This window comes from Cavia porcellus, unplaced genomic scaffold (genome assembly GCF_034190915.1).
Source record: "Cavia porcellus strain 051 isolate PalLab524CR breed Dunkin Hartley unplaced genomic scaffold, mCavPor4.1 scaffold_29, whole genome shotgun sequence".
Lineage (NCBI taxonomy): Eukaryota > Metazoa > Chordata > Mammalia > Rodentia > Caviidae > Cavia > Cavia porcellus.
The window spans coordinates 14,548,388-14,568,521 of record NW_026947512.1 but is presented as its reverse complement, the minus strand read 5'-3'; the positions used below and the strand labels follow the sequence as shown (position 1 = coordinate 14,568,521).

The window sequence follows — 20,134 nt, the reverse complement described above, 5'->3', positions numbered from 1 at the left end:
CTTTCAATGATGAAATGGCAGAAGAGAAAGGTTAAAGAATTAGGAAGACTCACATGTTCAATCCATGGCAGGTATCTTTGCAAGCTTCTCTCTTAGAAGAACGGAGAAAGATGCAGACTGAAGATATTAATATTGATTCCTCTGAACCTACCCTTGGAAAACCTATGTGTTACCTATGAGTTGTACATATTTACTTTTGAAGACCACTTTTCAGAAGATTTGCTATAATAGTTAAACCAAGAAATAACAAAGAACATGAGAGTTGTGGCTCAAAGAACAAAGAGGAATGGACTGCATTTTGAAATTTAAGGAAGATAGGAAACTGCAAAATTAATTTACTACATGATTTCAAATATCCTATTTTAGACTTGTGTTTACCTCTGATTTTGATGGCGAGACATGTATTAAAATCATTAAGGTTAAACATAAGGTTTCACTGCTATGAAAAGTTAACTGAGCCTCAAGCTCTTGTTTACAATGTTTAAATATAAATTTTTAGAAAAAAAATATGTGCTGATGTAGGAAAAATCCAGTCAATCATCAGTCTTTGATTCATACATTAATAAACATTCAAAACTGTTCTCTGGACCCACAGTAGGTCACTATGGAAACAAAAACTGAATGCCCTTGATTTCCAATGAGGTGCATTCATCATGTAGGAGAGGAATTTGCAGGTAACGGTTACTCCATACCTATTGGTTTTAACAGCAGTTACTATTTGGGAAAAAAAGAAAGAAAAAGGAACAAAACAAAGAAAAAAAAAAAAAAGCTATGGAATCCTGGGTGATTTCATGAAGAAATAACCCCAGTGGCTGACAGTGATCAGAGAGACAGTCTATCAGGCAAAAGAAATACCTGTGCCAATGTTTGGAGATAGAAAACACCTTTGCATGAATAGAACACATACTTTAGTAGATTTCAAATATAAGGTGGAAGGTGATGGCCTGCTTTGTGATGGGACAAAGAGGGGACAAAGATCATAGAAAGTCTAAGCACTTTGAATTTGTAAATGATAGGAAATTTTTAAAAGGTTTGACTTAAAGGAATAATAGTGACAGAGCTGAGTCCTAGAATGTTCATTGTGATAGGAGTTTGAAAGATGGATCTGAGGGTGTGTGAGCTGGGAGGCAGGGAGCCCAGTGAAGACACTCCAGTAGGAATCAGGTGATGAGAACCTAAGCAAAAGTATTAATGGTAGGAGTTAGAAGTGGGCACGAAAGACAATGAAGTTTTGTTGACAAATTTAATGGGCAGAAGGAAAAGCTAATATAATCTCCAATAAGAAAAAACAATTTAAACATGAAAGAATTAACTCACAAACAGAAGAACAGAGGTAAACAACTCCAGGGCTGATTAATTCAGTGTCTTAACAACATAATCCAGAGTGCATTTGCTATCCATATTTTGTTGCATACTGTGTATACTACAAATACCTGACTTTCACCCCATGGAGGCACTTTGTGGAGGTTGCCATCGCCACAGGCATCAAATCCACCACCAAAGCCAGAGTAAGAAGTTTCCCAATGTTCTAGGGAGTAAAGGCTTTCCAGGAGGCTCTACCACACATCTTACTCTGCACACTTTTGTCAGTGCCCATGCTGAAGTCAGCCATAGGTGAGAAGAAGCAATAATCAATTGGTTTGGACCAACCAGCTTCCCACTCCATGGTATGGAAAGGGTTCATGGAGAACTTGGAACTCAACACTTGAATAAAATTGTGGTTTATTAGAAAGGAAATATAAGGACATTGGTTCTCAGTAAATTAATAGGATCTCTAATTCTCAGCTTTTTGGCTAAAATTAAAGGATAAATGTTGTGCTTGAGGAACTATCAGAAGAGGAGAGGGTAGTGGGGAAATACGATAAAACTTAGAGTATACAGAATTTGAAGCACTATGGGATATTTGGGGGAATATTCAGTAGAGTTGAGTCTAGGGTTTGAAAGTCATCACCAGAGTAAAGTCATACACATGAATGAAATTCTTAGAAATGTAAGGAATAAGGAGATGGAGTTATGGGAGAATCTTAGGGAAACTCCAGCCTTTTGGTAGAAAGCAGAGAAAGAAAAATCAAGAAAGGAGACTGAAAGACAAGAGAAAGAAGAAGAAATACAATCCTGTGAAATCCAGAAGCAAAAAAAAAGATGGTACCATTTTGTATATGAGTTACCATTCCTAGGAACTGTGATATAACAAGCAAAATGAAACAGCTTGAAGTGAGACTGAACAGGAGAAATTGATAGAACACATGGATAGGATGTTTTTGATTTTGCTTAAAGTGTCTTAGACAGGCCTTTCTAATTTTTATGTATATACAGACAGAAAATCTATACTGTGCTCCCAGGGAAGTAAAATTCTGTCTTAGTTCTCCTGGAGCACACAGCACTGTCCCAGGCTGGGTGGAGGAAGTTGGTTCTGGAGTGTGGAATGACTGCAGTACCATTTAGTTTCTCAGGCAATAGCTTAAAATCTCTATTTGGAAAAAGGTGGTAGAGGAGGAGGATGAGAAGAGGAAGAGGAAGAAATTAGGAACTGCCTGATGGCTACAGAGAACAAACAATGTCACTAGCTATAAAATCCTCAATGAGTCACTCCTAATTTCTTCCTTCCTTTCAAATAAAACTCATGATTCTTTTTTGCTGAGAGTTTTGGATTCTGACTTGATTTCAGTCCATCCCACAAGCCTCATAACAGCAACTTGGTACGGAGAGCAAGTGCCATTGACAGTATTCTACAGAGGGGAAGCCTGGAAATGAGTCATGAAGGGTCATAGCATGGGCAGCTTGGGACTCTGAAACCACAGTCTCCTTCTCATTCCCATTCCCAAGTAGACATGGCCTTGAGAGAGGCAACTCACAGGTGTGAACTCAACAGCTACCACAGAATTTTTCCATCCACTTCTTTCTTGGCTATGGCACTCACTGCCATTCTGCCCGAGTTACATGTCCTATCCTGAACTTACCCAAGAGTTACTTCAAAGATTAAGCACTTTGATTACAAATTCCCAAATAATACACTTGCTATCCAGAAGAAGTCAAAGTACATAATGACAGTATCATCTTTCCTTTGGTCGAAAAAGATCTTTTTTCAAAACATAATTTTTCCAGATGAAATTAAACTTCTCCTGGAACGAAAAGACAGTCAGCGTTCCACTCAGTCAAAAGTTACTTGGAAACGCAAGTGAATCTATTTGGACTTCAGCCTCTGAGTCATGTGGGATGCCCCGATAGTTCTGCTTTGAAATTTCTAGCCACTTCCTATTATTTAATGACACTAGAGAAGATTTATAGTTAGAACTTCTGACATTTTTCTCAAATATTGGAATTTCTTTCACTTTAAATAGGCTGCAATCATTTCTTTTTCAGACATAGAACCACTACACTGAAACCTTAGGTACTATCACCTTAAAATCAGAAAGATACAAATTAAAGTACTAAGAGTGTATTGCTACCTTTGAGATACCAGAATGTAATGAATCTGGTAACACTGAGTATTAGCCAGTACGCGCAGCAGCAGAAATTCACATTTTACCCAGCAGAGAGAATTCTAGTGTGAGCAGTTGGAAAACAACTTGGCAAAACTGAGTCAAGTTCAAATGGTACATGTCCTATGAACCAGCATTTCCACTTCTCAGTGTCTCTCCCAGAAAAACTTTAACAGACGAGCACAAATAAACACACACAAAGCTGCTCAGTGCAGCACTGTTGGCAATAGGGGAAAAAAGTAGAGGCAACCCAACTGTTCCTCGGTAAGATGAATGAATAAGCAGTTCTTTTACACTCAGCAGTGAAGATGAGTACAAACATCCATGTGTATAAAATCTCAAATGCGTAATTAAAATGCCAAAGAAAAGTAGAATGTGATCCCATTTATGGAGAGATTATTTTTACACATACAAATACCTACTCATTCATAAAACATAGACAGATAGAGATAGATAGATAGTTAGATAGATAGATAGATGATAGATAGATAGATACATAAATACATAGACTGTAGGGTGAATATGGGAAAAATCAGTATTACTTTTATCTTGGTGGTGAATTTGTAAGGTTTGTTTCCTGTCTTGCTTGAGGAAAAAGCTCATGTCTAAAGGGAAAGCAACAATTTAATTGGATAGGAAAATTTGGAGTAGGACTTTGCTAAGTTTTTCAATAGAAGACCAGGTAGGAAATATTGCCCACTTCATGGGCATTATGGTCACTGTCTGTACTACTCATGCTGCCCTTAATGCACAAATCAGCCATTGACTAAAAAGTAAGTGAATGATCATGGCTGTATTTCTGTATAGTTTCATTTGCAAAAACAGACCTCCAGTTGCATTTGGCTTGTGGGCCATAGCTTTCCTCAGTTTACAGTTGCCAGGGAGGTACGTGGTTTCAGCAGATAAGCAGTCTTAGGCGATGAGGATGATCATGAGGCCGTGAAAACCCCAAAGGAGTCTCTAGAGAATTAGCTAGGGAGTTAAATCACTAGCCTCTCAGCCTAAGAATCAAAATCATTCCTGAAGTGCCTTCAATTTTGAGGCTGTGGCAGTAGAAAACACATAAAAATAATCCCTGATGTTTAACATTGCTGGAGGTTTTGGTTTAGATGTTTTGTTTGGTTTTGAGTCTGTTTTCACTTAGGTGGTGAAAGCAAGTTTATCTCACATGCACCTATGACTATTTAGCCCTGAATAATTTCCTTCAACCTTCTAAGAATATACTAGAACCTTTGGGTCACATAAAATTTTCAGCCCCTCTCCCATTTATTACTCTTACACAGCCTAGTTCTGCTCTACACTCACCTCTAAAAACCTCAACAAAGTCAATGGAATTGAGTTCAAAAGCTTCATTGCACTCATGACCTGTGATGCTTTCTCATTTGCATATACCTGTTGGGATGGGCCATCAACATTGGTGGATCCATTCCTAGAAATGAAGCTTTCCTATCGCATTGTAATGCTCTTCTTTAGGTCTTCACATGTCTAGGAAAAGTGGACAGAGAAGAGTTGTGACTTCTTAGCTGCCTAAGACTAGACTGTGTTGGCCTGGAAAGCCCTTGTTCTGGTATCTACAAAGGCCAGGATCAAGGGCGTTCACTTAAGAGGAAAATCCTTCCACTACATCTCTTTTTGAACAATCAACTTTGGCCAATGCAGTCTGCTTAGGCCATCAGCATTTACAGTCCTGGCACCCCTTACAAATTGACAACAATGTCAGGCCAGAAGGATGGTTAATAAAACCAACAGGATTTATTTACGAGCTTCTTCTGATATAAGCCAAACACAAGATGGGAAAGTAAAATGAAGTGTCCTCACGCTGTCATTCCTGGCAGTCACGGTTACATTCCTGAGAGGTTAATTGTGTGCCAGCCATTTCTCTGAACAGCAAAGGAGTTTGGAATAGAGCAGGACTCTGAAGTGATAAACTCAGGTCTGGGGGGTTTGTGTGTGCTGGGAGGTTGGCTAAGTGAAGAGAGAGGCAGGTACATTCTCTCCTCCAGTGAAGCCAGTATAAGCCAGGGCCAGCAGAATGCTTCCGGCCACAGCTGGCTTAACTGCCTGAAATAAAGAGGCCTCATCCTAACAGTCACTGTGCAGAAGCAGCCTTTGCCTGCTTACCTGCTGTTGAGATGCAGTCCTTGGTGAGCTTCCTGTCGCCTTGTGTGAAGGAGAAAAGGAACGAGCTGTGAGGAAGGAGAGGGAGAAGAGCCTGACTTGGCTCCTGTCACCTAGATTTCATTAGAATCTTTTCCTTGTCCTGAAAACTGGAGGTTCGCACTTATTTCCAGGTTCTTATGAGACATGACTGTTAGAGATGTTCACCAGATGTTCTGAAACTCATTTAAAATGTTCAAATAATGCATGTTGTTGATCACTACATCTGATGCTGCTGACATGAGTTTTTGTCCCAAATTGATCTGAACATGTTTCAGCTCTGTTCTCCCCGGTGACAATTCTAACCTGTTGAACCAGAGGGTGCCATCTTGAGCTTGTGAGGCTGTGGTGGGAACCACAAGCTGAGAACCAAAAGGGACTCACAAACTCTTGGTTGTATTTACTCAGAATGTTAATAATTTCAGAAATTATTAAAATGGAACCAAAGTACTTTCTTTTTAAGAGGCTACTGAGATCACGAATCATTCCACAAATATAATAAACTGAGTAGGCAGAACAAATGCAATATTCAGTGCTCACCACGGGTCTGTTGGAAGCGTGTTCCCTTTCATATGACACTTCATGTGTGGAACAAAGGAGGCATGAGAAAAATCCTTTAAAAATTTGGGCTTAAATTTTCAGTAATTGTGTTGGACAAAAGGTTTTTACAGGAAGAAGGAGGAGGGGGGAAAATGGAGGAAGATGGGGAAGAGAACGGGAGGGAGAAGAGGAAGAGAAAGAAGAAATAAGGGTAAAGAGCAGAAAAAGAGGGAGGAGAGAGCGTAGAGGAGCAGAGGAAAAAGAGAACAATATCTCTCTGCTCTTGGCTTTTTATGTCTTTTTGTCAGTGTCACCCACATTACCCAACTACCATGCATTTGGCAGTATCAGTGCCTGGAAGAATCCTGTTTGGATTGTAGAGGACTTATTTAATTGTTTCTTCCTAGGCTCCTCCTGCTCTTTCTCCAAGCGCAACTCATGTTTTTTCCTTAATCCCTTGGAGCCACGGGTGCTAGGGTTAATCAGCTTCCCCTCACTGCAACAAAATACCTGAGATAATCAACTTAAAATGAGGAAAGGTTTATTCTGGCTTGAATCTTGGAAGTTTCATTTCAATTCATGGGTAGTTGATCTCATTGCTTCTGAGCATATAGGAGAGCAGAATGTCAAGGCAGGAGAGTGTGGCAAAGTAAGCTGCTTATTTCCTGCTAACGGAACCAAAGAGAAAAAGAGAGAGGGACTTGAGTCCCACAGTCTCTTTTCAGGTGACTATATCTTCCTGCTAGTCTCCATCAACCTTTTAAAAGTTTCACCACCTTCCAACAGTGTCAAGCCAGCAATCAAGCTTTTACCACAAGGACTTTGGGAGGCATTTAAGATCCAAAGCATAGCAGGAAGATGTTGGAATTTAAAAAGCCAATCACAGTGTGCACTCTTGAATTAATACTTCACAGAAAGTTGATGTGTAAAACCTCTTGCTGCTTTGACCTAAACTAGTAAGAGTGACACCAAAAATAATTCAAGCATAGGTATGCTACAATCATGGAGTCCAGAGCTGGGATCCCTGGATTCAAATATTTCACACACTGGCTTTGTGATCTTCAGCCTGTCATTGCCTCAGTTTCTTCATCCATAAATGAGGGGAAGTAACAGTGCTTATATCACAGAACTCTGATGATTGACGCTATTCACACATGAAAGGAAATTGTATGCATATCTGATGACTTTTGATAACCAATAAGCATTAGCTATGCTAATGTTAGTATCTATGTTATCTTTGAACTTGAAGTTTCTTATAATTAGTATTAAATTTTTAGTCATTTCTATATGCTTATATCTAACACATACAGTATAAATAATGTGTATTATGTGATCAAATGATGATATTTGTTGATATATATGTTTTAAAGTGTGCATGCTAAAGAACTGGAATTCATGCAGTTCTTTCTATGAATAGTAAAATACACAGAAAGAGGATGAATAAAGGTGACAATAATGATGCTGATGATGATGAAGACCATGTTAGGAGTTACAATTATAAAATGTCATGGGAGTCATCTCTTTCCTGGGTATCATTGGTACTTGATTATTCAGGAAACTGTAAAAGTTTCAAGTGTGACTTGAACTGTGAAGTCCATGTTTCATTTCAAAAGAATTTGGTTTTCCTCTTACAAGACATGTTTTAGGTGGAATTCTCTCGAATTCCCATTTTGTTGTATGTCATCATCTCCTGATACCCAGGCTGGGAAAAACCCTTCACATTGGCATTAGACAATTTTAATATGCCCTTGGAGATTTCTTAATTCACACCAAGGAGTTGATTTCCACTATAGGATTCTAATTTAGGACTCATTCAACTGACTTGAACGTCTATGTGAGATGTTAAATGCTGAGTACTGTTTACTCTCTAAAAAGTAATAATGAGCAGAGATGAAATTATTAGTTTTTTTAGCCATCTACATTTCTATCTTCAGTACTCATTCTTAAAATCATTGTGAGCTTTCCATTTACTTTTAACTTATTAATTTTTCTGAGCTTATCTGTGTCTAAGGGTTAACCTGGATGGCCCCAAGGTGAATGCCAGGTCCCAAATCCTGGGCCACTCCTCAGTGGTTTTGCAAACCTGGCCAAATGACTCGAACTCTGAGGGTCTCAATTTACTTCACCGTAAAGTGGATACTGATGCCACTCCCCCTGAGGGTCAAATGTGCCCACCGGGCCTCCACTGGCCTGCATTAAAACACAATCCTTGTGAGGACATAACCTTTCCTGGTGCTTCTCCCAAGGAGCTGGAGGATTCCTCATTGCCTTCGCTTTAATTTTCTTTCTTCCGTGAATTGTCCAATTTGTGTGTTTTCTAACAGTATTAGGAATTGCACCCTGAGCTCTCTGCCTTTTGGGCGCTGTCAGGGTACTGTCAAAACTGTCGCCAAGTGCACAATTTAATCCTTTCTTACTTTTGCTGCTCAGGCCCTCAGCCAGTCCCACCTGACTGCGCCTCCTAATGCAACCGAAACATATGAAAAGGGAGCACTCACCCCGCGCTCCATCGCCCTCCCCACCCACCCACTGACTCTCTCTTCTCCTTGCAGGATGTTCTGGAAGCTTTCCTTCTCCTTCTTCCTGCTGGCCGTGCTGGTGAAGGTGGCTGAAGCCCGGAAGAACCGGCCAGCGGGCGCCATCCCCTCTCCTTACAAGGACGGCAGCAGCAACAACTCGGAGAGATGGCAGCACCAGATCAAAGAGGTGCTGGCCTCCAGCCAGGAGGCGCTGGTGGTGACCGAGCGCAAGTACCTCAAGAGTGACTGGTGCAAGACGCAGCCGCTGCGGCAGACGGTGAGCGAGGAGGGCTGCCGCAGCCGCACCATCCTCAACCGCTTCTGCTACGGCCAGTGCAACTCCTTCTACATCCCGCGGCACGTCAAGAAGGAGGAGGAGTCCTTCCAGTCCTGCGCCTTCTGCAAGCCGCAGCGCGTCACCTCGGTCCTCGTGGAGCTCGAGTGCCCCGGGCTCGACCCACCCTTCCGACTCAAAAAGATCCAGAAGGTGAAGCAGTGCCGGTGCATGTCCGTGAACCTGAGCGACTCGGACAAGCAGTGAGCGCCCAGCGGGGCGCAGCTGGGCTCTGCGCGCCCTGGCGCCCGGGTCGCACCGCGCCGCCGCCCCGTCCCCTGAGCGCCTTCACGCACTGTCAGGCGTCGCCCCTCTGCAGCCAGCGTGTCGCGTGGGGCTGACGGTGTCCTCGCCACGAACGTGGACCCCTAGCGGAGCTCGGCTGATGTGTTCCTGACCAGCTCAGGCCGCGTCTGCGCGTGCAAACCAGGCTGTGGCTCAGGCTCAGTGCAAAGATGCTGGGACCCCAGCGCCAGCCCCAGCAGTCAGAAAAGATTTCCCGGGGGGATGCGCTACAAAGCCGGCCTGGATGCTTCCACCGTGTGGAAGCCGATATTTCTCTGGCCTTGCTTTACACTCCAGCTCGCTGCTCCCCGTGCGACGGAGGGATCCCTCTCCTGAGGAGCCCCTCAAACTTCTGCTGGGTCCTGGACCTCTGGGAGGTGGGGCGGTCCATTCTTGTGACTGCAGCGTTGTCCCAGGCTGCTGCTGCGATGCTGGTGTGGACCACGTCCATAAAAGAGTTGGCCTTGGACGGGAGTCTCCTAATAAACCTGGCAGCGAGAAGACACCGTGAGCCCCTTGGATCACGAAAGTCAGTTGGGTCCTCGAGCTCTCTCTTGGCAGGACACGCCCTGCACACACCACCTCTTCTTCCTCCCTCCCCGTCCCCACCTGTGGACTCAAGATGAACTCTAGTGTGCATGCTATTGTCCCTGCAGTTACAATATTATCACGCACAAGGTCTCTATATTAACGCTGGTTTTATAATTGACCTATATTGTAAAGAGCTGTTTTTTTTATTAAGTATTCTAGATCTATCCATGTATTGTTTCACGTGTTTTGACCCTGGCTTTGCAGAATCCTTCTGAGTAGGGTGGAGATCGGGTGACAATCTGCCCAGAAGGTATTGTACTCGGAAGTAATGCCTGGCCAGCAATTCACTGCCATGCACATACTTTAGATTGGGCAGGGAGATGGGGGAGTCGTGATTTTCCTTGGAATATTGTATCACTGAAGGTACTAATGCATTGCAGTACGTGTAGAAACTGGGTTGGGATGAATGAATGTAGGGAGGGAGATTTATGGGGGAGTTCTTATTGCAAACCCCCTTCAATATTTAATGTGTATTTGTGGGGGGAGGTGGTACTATTTTTACTGCCATGATACTAAGAAAAAAAAATACACTCTCTGTTAAAATAAAGATTTTTAAAGGATATAAGGAATCAGGTCACTTTGTGATGCAGGAGGAAGTAAAGGATAAATATAGAGAAAATAGTCGTCTAGCGGAATAGTCCTAGAGAAAGTAACTAGTATCCTTTCCAAAGAATAGATGTTAAAAAGTATAAGCAAACATTAAGTCACCTTTCATTACATTAATGTTTTGCTGAAGAATCTGTATTGTGGTCCCTTCGTATAGGGAAGTTGACATAATTTATTTTCCTGCAAAATTATATCCACTTTGAGTCCCTTTGCTAAATGGATTCAGCAAGGCCTCCTGTGAGTAATGGTCATGAGGGCTAGCAAATGTGAATGAGATGTTGGTAGGAGCTGAGGTACTCTAAAAATCTTTTTTCTGGCAATTTCCAAGCAAGTGCTCCTGACAAAGGGGTTGGTTCCCTAGTAAATGAGAGAGACCCTCTACAAGCTGCTCTGGGGACTGAGGCTTCCTGACTCCTCACAGAGCAGATCTAGAGTCTGTCACCTAGAGAGCAAGGATCGGGGTGAGGTGTGGAATGCTGGTGATTATTTCTGCTGCTGCACGGCAGGTTTTATATATGTGTTATTTCTTTACTACCATTTAAAAAAATCTGGGCACAGACTGTACCTTGTGAAGGGCATTTTGGCTTCAGAAATATATACAGCCTGAAATCAGGAATGAAAACAAAAATCATTGAGGGCTGGAACCTGAGGATAGAAACAAGCAGAAAGGGTACACAAGGTCAGGATTGGTTTTTGCATTGAGGAGAAAACTTGGAGTCAGGCTCAGTGCAGAACAAGCAGCAGAAGAGCTGGGAAGGAAGGAAACCCATGTGTTCCAAACGGAAGTTGATAGAGGCAAGTGGAAAGGCAGTGGGGAGTCTCTGATTCAAGTGAGAGGTCAACCGTATTATCTATTAACAGAGAGCTCACGTAGACGGGGAAGGAAGGAGCTAGGAACTCACAGAATACAAACCTGAGCCCTCTCTTGGAACCCAATCGTGGGTGTAGCAATGAAAGCAATATGATATGCTGCAGGGTGAAGCTCCTTTGGGGGGTTATTGTATGTATAAAGTTTACCTTATAATGGCTCAAAATGTATTTAATTGTTTTCCGTTTTGTTTATAAATGAAAAAAAAGCTATAAGTATAATGTAATTATTTTATAGGTATACTATTAAATTATAGAACAAATAAAGATACTCTAGGATTATATGTGATCCTGGTGTGCTGTGCCATAAAAGTGGAATTCGAAACTTGTTTCATTGGGTGGATGGCAGAAGAGGCCTGTGTGATCAGAGTACCTCTGTTCAACCACAGCGAGCTCAGCCAGGCCGCTGCCCATGCTCTCCTTGGGGTCCTGACATCATGGAGAATCCGAATCGGATGTTGAAGGCGTGGAGGGAGTGGGAGTGGCTGTCAGTCCTGGTTTTGGGAGCGTCCATGCTTCTACCTTATCCCCCACCAGCTGAAGACAGAACATTCGCACTGTGTTCTCTGAATGAGAAACACCGGCTGAGGAAGCCCAGAAAAACCGATGCGAGTGAAGCTCCCCGTAAGCCTCTTCCTTTTGGCAGACAATGCACTGCTCTTGTCTCCTGCACAGGCTAGAAACTGTCATGAGTTTTGTTCATTTTCACACTTACTTCTCCCAAGTTCCAACGTCTTTTAATTTAAACACTTCTTAGTTTCACAATGTTGCTATTTTTCCACTAATCAAACTGCCACTCGAGAAACTCAATGATCAATAAAAAGTAAAATCCTTAATAAAACTGCACATGGTTGATTCACTGTATGAAATGGAAAAGAATTAAATTCAACTTATTGAGAAATAAGTTACCTTAGTTTATTAAATGAGATGAAATAGTTTACTTTGGCATACAGTATATCTGGCTTATGAGACTGGCTGATTTTTAAGTTATAAAGTCAATAAAAATGAATTTGTGCTGTTGGATGAGCAACTTAGAATGTATTCCCAGGAAGTTTATTTAATACTTGATCAATCACTACTGATTATAAATGTCTGTGTGAGGGGTGTCAATAAGCACAGATCAAAAACAAAGCGATTAAAACCTGTGGATCATCAGGTTGTTTGCAGAATACTCCTGAACCCCCACCTTGGCACCTTCTCACTCAGTTTCTTGGAGACCATTCCTCAGTCACAGCAGGCTGTCCATCCACTTCACTGAAAGCAAAATATGGAAAGCCATGCTGTGTTGTAGTTAGGGCTGTATCCATGAATGTTTCTGCATTACTAGCTTCTCGAGTATTTAGTCTAGAAAAATTCAGTTAAGCAAACAAAACCAGAGAATTCATTGTGACAAGGGTGCCTGAGTCCTGAGATCCCATATCTGGCCTAACTTCCTTTGTCTACTTTTTTTTAACTGAATGGGTGACTGAATCTAGAGCCTTTTCCCTGAACTCTTTTATTATTATTATTATTTTTTGAGACAGGATCTTGTTAAGTGGCTAAGCAACTGAGATTGAATTTGAGATTTTTCTTTCATAGGCTCTCAGAGTTCGATATTACAGGTATACACCACCATACCAGTCTCTTTCTGATATAGATAGATAGATAGATAGATAGATAGATAGATAGATAGATAGATTTAGAGATTTTAGTGGGAGATACAGGGAAACCATGTCTACCTTATCTGGAGCCAGAAGTTTCCTGCATGTCTATAAAGTTAATCACCCACTAGGTGATTATCATAGATGCTCACCAAGGCCTCCAATATACCTGTCCCATATTTCTTAGCTGGCCGTACTACATCAGAAGGTAAATCAGTGTAGTATTTTACAGAATTCCCATATAATTCAAGTCTTTTTAGTTTATATTTTGACAAAAGATAGTAAAAACTTAAGTAGCCCCTATCGAGACCATAAAAATAAACTGTTGTCTATCTCAATGCAGGATGCATCTAGCTCTCCTTTGTAATAGGCATAGCAAAAATAAATCAAGCCAATATAGTAAAATAAATGGCAACCCAGAGTTGCCACTGTCATAATCAAGTATTGGAGGGTTTCACTGATTGTCCCTATTCCTTCTGGAATTCAGTGCTGCTTTTTGCTTATGCTTTGCTAGGGTAGGAAGCAGCTCAGAGCTTCCACTTGCCTTTTCTCACTACAATAGTCCTTGTCTAAGAGGTGAAAGAATCAATGTGAGTGAGTTTCAAGCTACCAAATACAAGTATGTATTTGGAAATGACGGAAAGGGGCATTCAGCTGGTCCATGGAGCAGGGGCCCACTGAGAGCCAGATGTTAGGTGGGGCTTTAGCAGTCCCCCTGCACCTCTGCTGTAGCAGGAAGTCAAGTGATTTATTAGATCTCCAGTGTCAACTGAGATCTATTCTTCAGTAATCTCAAAAGTGCTGAGTATTCTTTTCTTCAAAACACATTTACCTGAATAATTGGTCCAAAGTTCCCAAGGTAACAACTATAGAAATAGCCTATAGGTAGATTTGTCCCTATACTGAAAATACTTTACTTACAGAGAATTTGCCACTTTTTAAGCCAGTGGGTTCTACATCTGATCCGGAAACCAGGAAAAGAACTGAAATTTTTACCAAGATGCTGCCCTCTGCCTCACTGTGTTAATTGAACAGCACTCTTGTTGGCTGTACATTTAGAAATATCATATTCTATTAACCATCTCCAAATTGGACCTCTGGATGTCAGTCCAGTACCACCATAATTTGGAACAAATGGATCCACATTACTTCTGAAAGCTAAGCATTACAACTGATTTAAATTATTTAGAGATCTTGCTATTTTCCTATCCATCAAAGAGCCCCATTTCATAACGGCATCCCTTTAGCCCTGTCTACAGATAGCAGGAGATATCAACATCCCTGCAAAACTGCTCCTCCTTTCACCAGAACAGACCTCTTGGGAATGCAATCGGATTAGCATGTTGTTTATTTTGTTTCATTGTTAACTTTACATAGCCACTCTGTGCATGCATGGTTCTTTGGGTCTTTGGTTCTTTCTCTGCACCATACATCATGGCAATTCCTGTATTTCACTGAACGTGGACCACAGCTTTTGTCATTCTCTTAAGAATCATCCTGCAGCTTATTACCACAATTCCTGGAATTTGCCACAAAGTTAGCCCTTGAATCATGGGAAATGTCTCCTCGGATGATAAGGATCCCATATCCAACTTAATGACACTCCCCTCACCCCTACCTTGGCAGCTTCCAGGCACATTCCTCATGCTTCTTCTCCTGGCTCCTGCAATAACTTCACTGTATATGCTTCTCACTACTTAACCAACCCGACACTTCCCATAACCACAGGTCTACAAATTTCAAGGAAATTTGAAGCTTCAGATTTTCAACTCCTTCCATCCAGATGTACCTCTCTCAACTCCCCATCCCTTCCCCATGCTGGCCTTTATCTTCCCAGGGGAGAATTGTAAGAGCTATCAAGGCAAACTTTTCTGTGGCAACACCACAGAACCAGAGACAGGATCACCTACACCACAACACTACCTACAACCAGAGTCTTCCTTTGACCGCTGGAACTGGGATTTAATAAAAAGTTCCAAGGAAATACTTCCTATAGTTTTCATATTCTGCCTGAATTTGCAGTTAATCACCGTTTCATTATCTTTTCAACAACCCATGCCGTTTGTAAATAAGTACCAGTCTTAGCATCCTTATAGGCACTTGATCCCTCCTACCTTTTAAGCACCAAAGGTGTACCAGCCAGCAAATTCCTTCCCTAGGGGCTCATGTGGGAAAAGCAATGCCCTGGAACAGGCTAGCTGGGGCTTACAATGAACCATCTCCAAATCTCTTGTTACAATATTCTTCCTTGAGCTGCTTCTGGAACTACCTATATCAGACTGGTTTTCTAAACTCTGGGAGTTCTGAGTAAGTTTATTGGAAGTATCTGCAGGACTAGACCACACTGACTAGAAAGTGAAGAGAATCAGACTGTGCAAAGGGCAAAGAAATTTGGTTGCAAGTGAAGTCTTGCTGATCCAATTGGGAGTTCTGGAGCCAATGTGGCATTTTAAGTTGACTCACAGGGACAGACTTTTGTAACCCATAGCCATTGTCTGTCTATTCAATAGCTTTTCCATAGAATGAGGGCCTGCATTTCCCTCCACTAAGGGCAACTCAGTGAGGAATCCAACTGTGTGCTTCCACACATGGTATTTTCGGTGGGAATCAGAAGATGGAGTGAGATGAGATGGTGCACAGCCTTAAAGAGGAGGTCTGGGCAGATACACTTTTCTTGGAGTGTGTGATGGGAGAAGGTTACGGGAGGAGAGAAGAGACAGCGAGTGGAGAATATGAGTGCCCTTGAAATAGGCAGAGGAAGTTCCATCTGATCTCACTGGAAGTTAAAAAAATCACTGAGAGATTTGGTCAAGGTTATTTGAGTCCAGATATGCAAGGCAATTGGATGGAACAGAATCCACATCTGGACAAACCAGTTCATTGGCTCTTGCAAAAACATAGACTGGTGACCAGGAACAGACATGGTTATAGAACTGGATCTGAAAAGAACAGACAAGAGTGGAAAGTTCTGTGGAATATAGGGTCAAAACTGGAGTGTGTCAAAAGATTAGGAGGCCAATGTAAGTGGAGACCTGATGTTAGATAAGTAAAGGTGATGTGGATTTTTATAGATGTTGGGTCTGCAGCGAGAATGAAATCATCTAAAGGGAACTTTCACTCCCATTTGAAGAAATAAGACAGATTTGAGTGAGAAGCTAGCTATGGAGAAACAGATAATAGAAGCAAATGACCCACGAACACAGATGAGCCATCTAATAGGAAAAGCAGAGGAATAGAGGGCAGAGTAACCTGAAAAACACTCCTTCAAAAGTAGGAAGAGGAGAAAACATTACAGGAGATGAGCTGCATTCTCAGGTAAGGCCCACCTGTTGTCCAATTATTCCTGTTTGTGTTTCATCTCTTGCTACTGACAGGGCTTCTAGCTTACATGCTCACTTGCTATGTAACTTTGTGGCCACATAGCATTTCAGCTCCTTCATCTCACCTGATGACAATAACCTTTCTCTGCTCTTTCTCCCTGCCATTTCTTCCTGATGAAACACTGACAGCCTGAACTCCACCTCCAATTCGTGTTCCTAGTGTAGTGAACTACACACACAGCTGGATGCGATGGCGCACACTTGCAGTCCAAGCTACTTGGGAGGTTGAGACAGGGGGAACATTTCAACCCAGGAAGTCAAGGCCAGCCTGGACAACACAGCAAGACTTCATCTCAAAAATTAAAAAACAAACAAATTAACTAAAAGAAAGGAAGCCTTCTGCCATGGTTCATATCTAGGTACCCTGTAAAGCTCTCATGTGCTCATTGGACTGTGGGAGCCATCTGCTGACTTTTAGTTAGGAAGTGGGATCTGGTCTGAAGAAGTAGGTCACTGGGGGTGTGACCTGAAAGCTGCATCTCCCTCCTTGGCTCATCTCTTCTCTTTGTGCTTCTCGTCTGCATTGACATGAGTGGTTTTCCTCTGCCTGACCCGTTCCACCATCCCTTACTACCTTGGAGCCAGCCAACTATGGACTAAAAACACGAGCCAAATTAAACCTCACCTCCTTTCTGTTGTAGGTGTTGGATATTTTGTCCCAGCACTGAGGAAAGTGACTAAGACATCTTCCTAATCTTCATCTGTAGCATTCTGTTGCCAGGGCATTCTTCAGAGGGGTAAGATTGCAGCTATTGAAAAGGGTGCAATTGCTAATCTGTGAATAGGAGGTACTGGATACTCAGTGGAGCGGTGACTTCAAACTTTATAGTTGAATCTTTAACAAGGAAAGTCTGAGATGTATACAAATATTTACAACAGGAATGACTCGCTTTTGGTTTCTTATGCAGTATATTTATATTTTTAATTCTTTTAATTTAGGAGGTTAAGAATATACAAGTTTTGTCACCAGAGGCACCCCATATGCTTCTTCATGTGCTGGAAGGCACTTTGTTAGCGGCATGTATTTTTCCATCTATCATGGTATTATAAAAACTAAATATTAAAATTTTTGATTCTTACCTTTTGCTTGAAATTTCTGAGCTGCCTAACGTAAGGATGTGCTGAAATTTATAGAAAGTGTTTGTTTACAAAGCAAAATATAGGGATATGAAATAAGGAATGTCATGGTAAGGTCTGATTTAGAGAAAGTGAAGCCATTAGAGCAAGGCTTTGCTTTGAAGTGGTTTAAACTTACTACCTATTTCTGACCCTGAGAGGCTAATACCAACAGATGCTTTTCATTGCTGTTCAGCCTGTAATGTGTGAATTGGTCCTATGATCTGCTGCATGAGTTCTGCAGAAATCATTAGTGTATAGGACAGGAGCATAGCCATGAGTTAAAGCACTCACAGAAAGTGCATGAGGGCAGTGCACAGGAATTCCAGAATTCAGGTAGGAGGGTTTGCAGAAGCTATGCCAAAATGGGCCTTTTTCAAAGTAAACCCTAAGGGTACTGGGCAGTCAGACCACTGGGGGAGAAAAAATGTGCTTGTGGATCACTCTGGATTTTTTTTTTTTTCATTCTTGCCACAAAACAAACAAAAGCAGCATTGGCATTCCACTTTCCCAAATGGCTCTCTATGGTGGTCTAAGAAGAGAAGTTTCCTCGGAAGGGACTTGTCATAGAATTACTATAGTAACGTGGGGCACCATAAACCACCCCAAACGTACTGTCTGCTTGAGTCAAGCTAATTGACTGGGTGGGTGTCACTTGATATTTGAAATGAGATACACGTGAGGTTCCAAAGAGTGAATTATAAAATATTTCTGTACTGATTTACTCCACATATTGTACCAAATCCAAAAGAATCAAAGGAACTCACTGTAAAGAACCTGTTCTCTCCTCTCTCCCTGCTCCCAAATCCTAGTTTTGTCACTACTCCAGAATTAACCAATATTACCAATTTCTTGTAATATTCTATGTTTATCCATTTCCAGACATTCAGTAGTTACCTTTCACCCATTTTTACCAAATGAGAACGCACTATCTATACTTTAGTACCATATATTCCAGTGGTGATGAACCCATGACACGTAGGCCACAGCGGGCTGTTAGTATCACTGAAAGCTCTGAGAGCTTCACCATCACTGATATATACTTTTCAAAAAAATTTTTCATACCCAAATGACAAAGATGTAAATATTTTTCATGGATTTCTCCTTTAACAAAATACATCTATATTATATAGAAAGTGTTCATTTTTTTCCTTTTAAAGCCTGCAGATTACATCATTATTTAGAACTTTCCAATAGTTTGCTATTACAAACAGGCACTTTTAAAATTCTTAATACAGGACCCAGTACATCTTCCAGTGTTGTCTTCTTCAAAAGATCTTTTGACTGTTCTTATTTCTTCTAATGCATGAACTTTGCATTCAAATTCTTGCCCTTTCTCCAGTTCTATTCAGGCCTCTCCAAAAAGCCATTCTGTTGACATTATTACTTGGACTGCATTAATTTCACAGATTTGTTTATGGAGTGCTGACATTGTCAGTGCCTTTTCATTTTTTCTGGTCTCTCAATTATTTTCATATAGATCTTATAGATCACTCATATTTCTTAAGTTTTTCCACGCGGTTCAGCTTTTTTTTTTTTTGTACTGGGATCAAACCCAGGGCTTCACACATGCTAAGCACATGCTAAGCACATGCTGTACCACTGAGCTACACTCCAGTCCTGGTTTCTTTTTTAAGTGTGAGAGTGTGGGGAGGGGAGTTTTCCCAATTTTTTTTTCTTTCTAGTAAATATTATTTGCATATGTGAAAGTTCTTGATTTTTGTACATTAGTGTTTGGTCTAATCAATTTATAACATATTATAACATATTTTCTGCAATGGTTATTTCTGTTTCCTGAGTATATAATCTAATAAACAGCAAATAGAAATTATCTCATCCATTTCAATCATATGCCTTTAATTGTGTTCATTCATCACCAGGGCAGTGATAAATAGCAGTGGAAGAAGCAGACATTCTGGTCTTGTTCCTAGTCTTTAATGAGAATACTTCTTTTTGTTTGTTTGTGGTGCTAGGCGAGCCCTGTCCTGAGCTATGCCCCCAGCTCTGATGGAAATACTTCAAATACTTCTCCAAAATACCCAGGGCTGACTTTAACATTTAAGAACACAGTCATATTGTTCAGCTGTTTTTTCTCAAAAACGATGGAATTGTCTAAATTATTTTTTTAACATTTGGAGGTATTAATGTAATTCATATGTACATTATTTTTAAATAATAGCCAATGGCCATCTGTGTGTGACCATCCAGGCCTCCAGAAATAACACATTCTTCCTCCTGGCCCTCCTGACATTTGCTAACATTGTGCATAGCGTTTTCAAAATGAGTTTGTCTACAGTGTTCTTTTTGCATAGTCACCAGTTAGTCGCAGGTGACGTGGGTTGAGGAGAGGGCAGAATTGTTTCAGACTAGCAAATATTTCAGTGTGAAGTAGGGTTGAGGTTACTACACAGTCCAGCTTTATTACTTGAAGGTGTTCTGGTTTAAGTAAGTGATTGGTCACACTACTTAACTATCATAGTTCCTGACATTATTTTACACCATTTTTTCTTTGTCTCCCCTATTAGAATGTGTTCCCATTATTTTTAAAGTATATAGCAGTTTCTGGCACACATTAAAACTCTACTAATTTTATTGAGTTAAATGAATGTACGGAATA

General features: G+C 41.2%; 1 protein-coding gene across 1 annotated transcript in view; it reads left to right on the top strand.

The window, feature by feature from the left end:
- The window catches only part of Grem2 (gremlin 2, DAN family BMP antagonist), a 94,926-nt gene extending 83,256 nt beyond the window's left edge, over window positions 1-11,670 (top strand). The window contains exon 2 of the mRNA XM_013158091.3: window positions 8,732-11,670. Within this exon, the coding sequence (XP_013013545.1) occupies window positions 8,733-9,239 (507 nt within the window). The 5' untranslated portion in view covers window position 8,732 and the 3' untranslated portion in view covers window positions 9,240-11,670. The remainder of the gene's footprint in view (window positions 1-8,731) is intronic.
- Window positions 11,671-20,134: the final 8,464 nt, after the last annotated feature.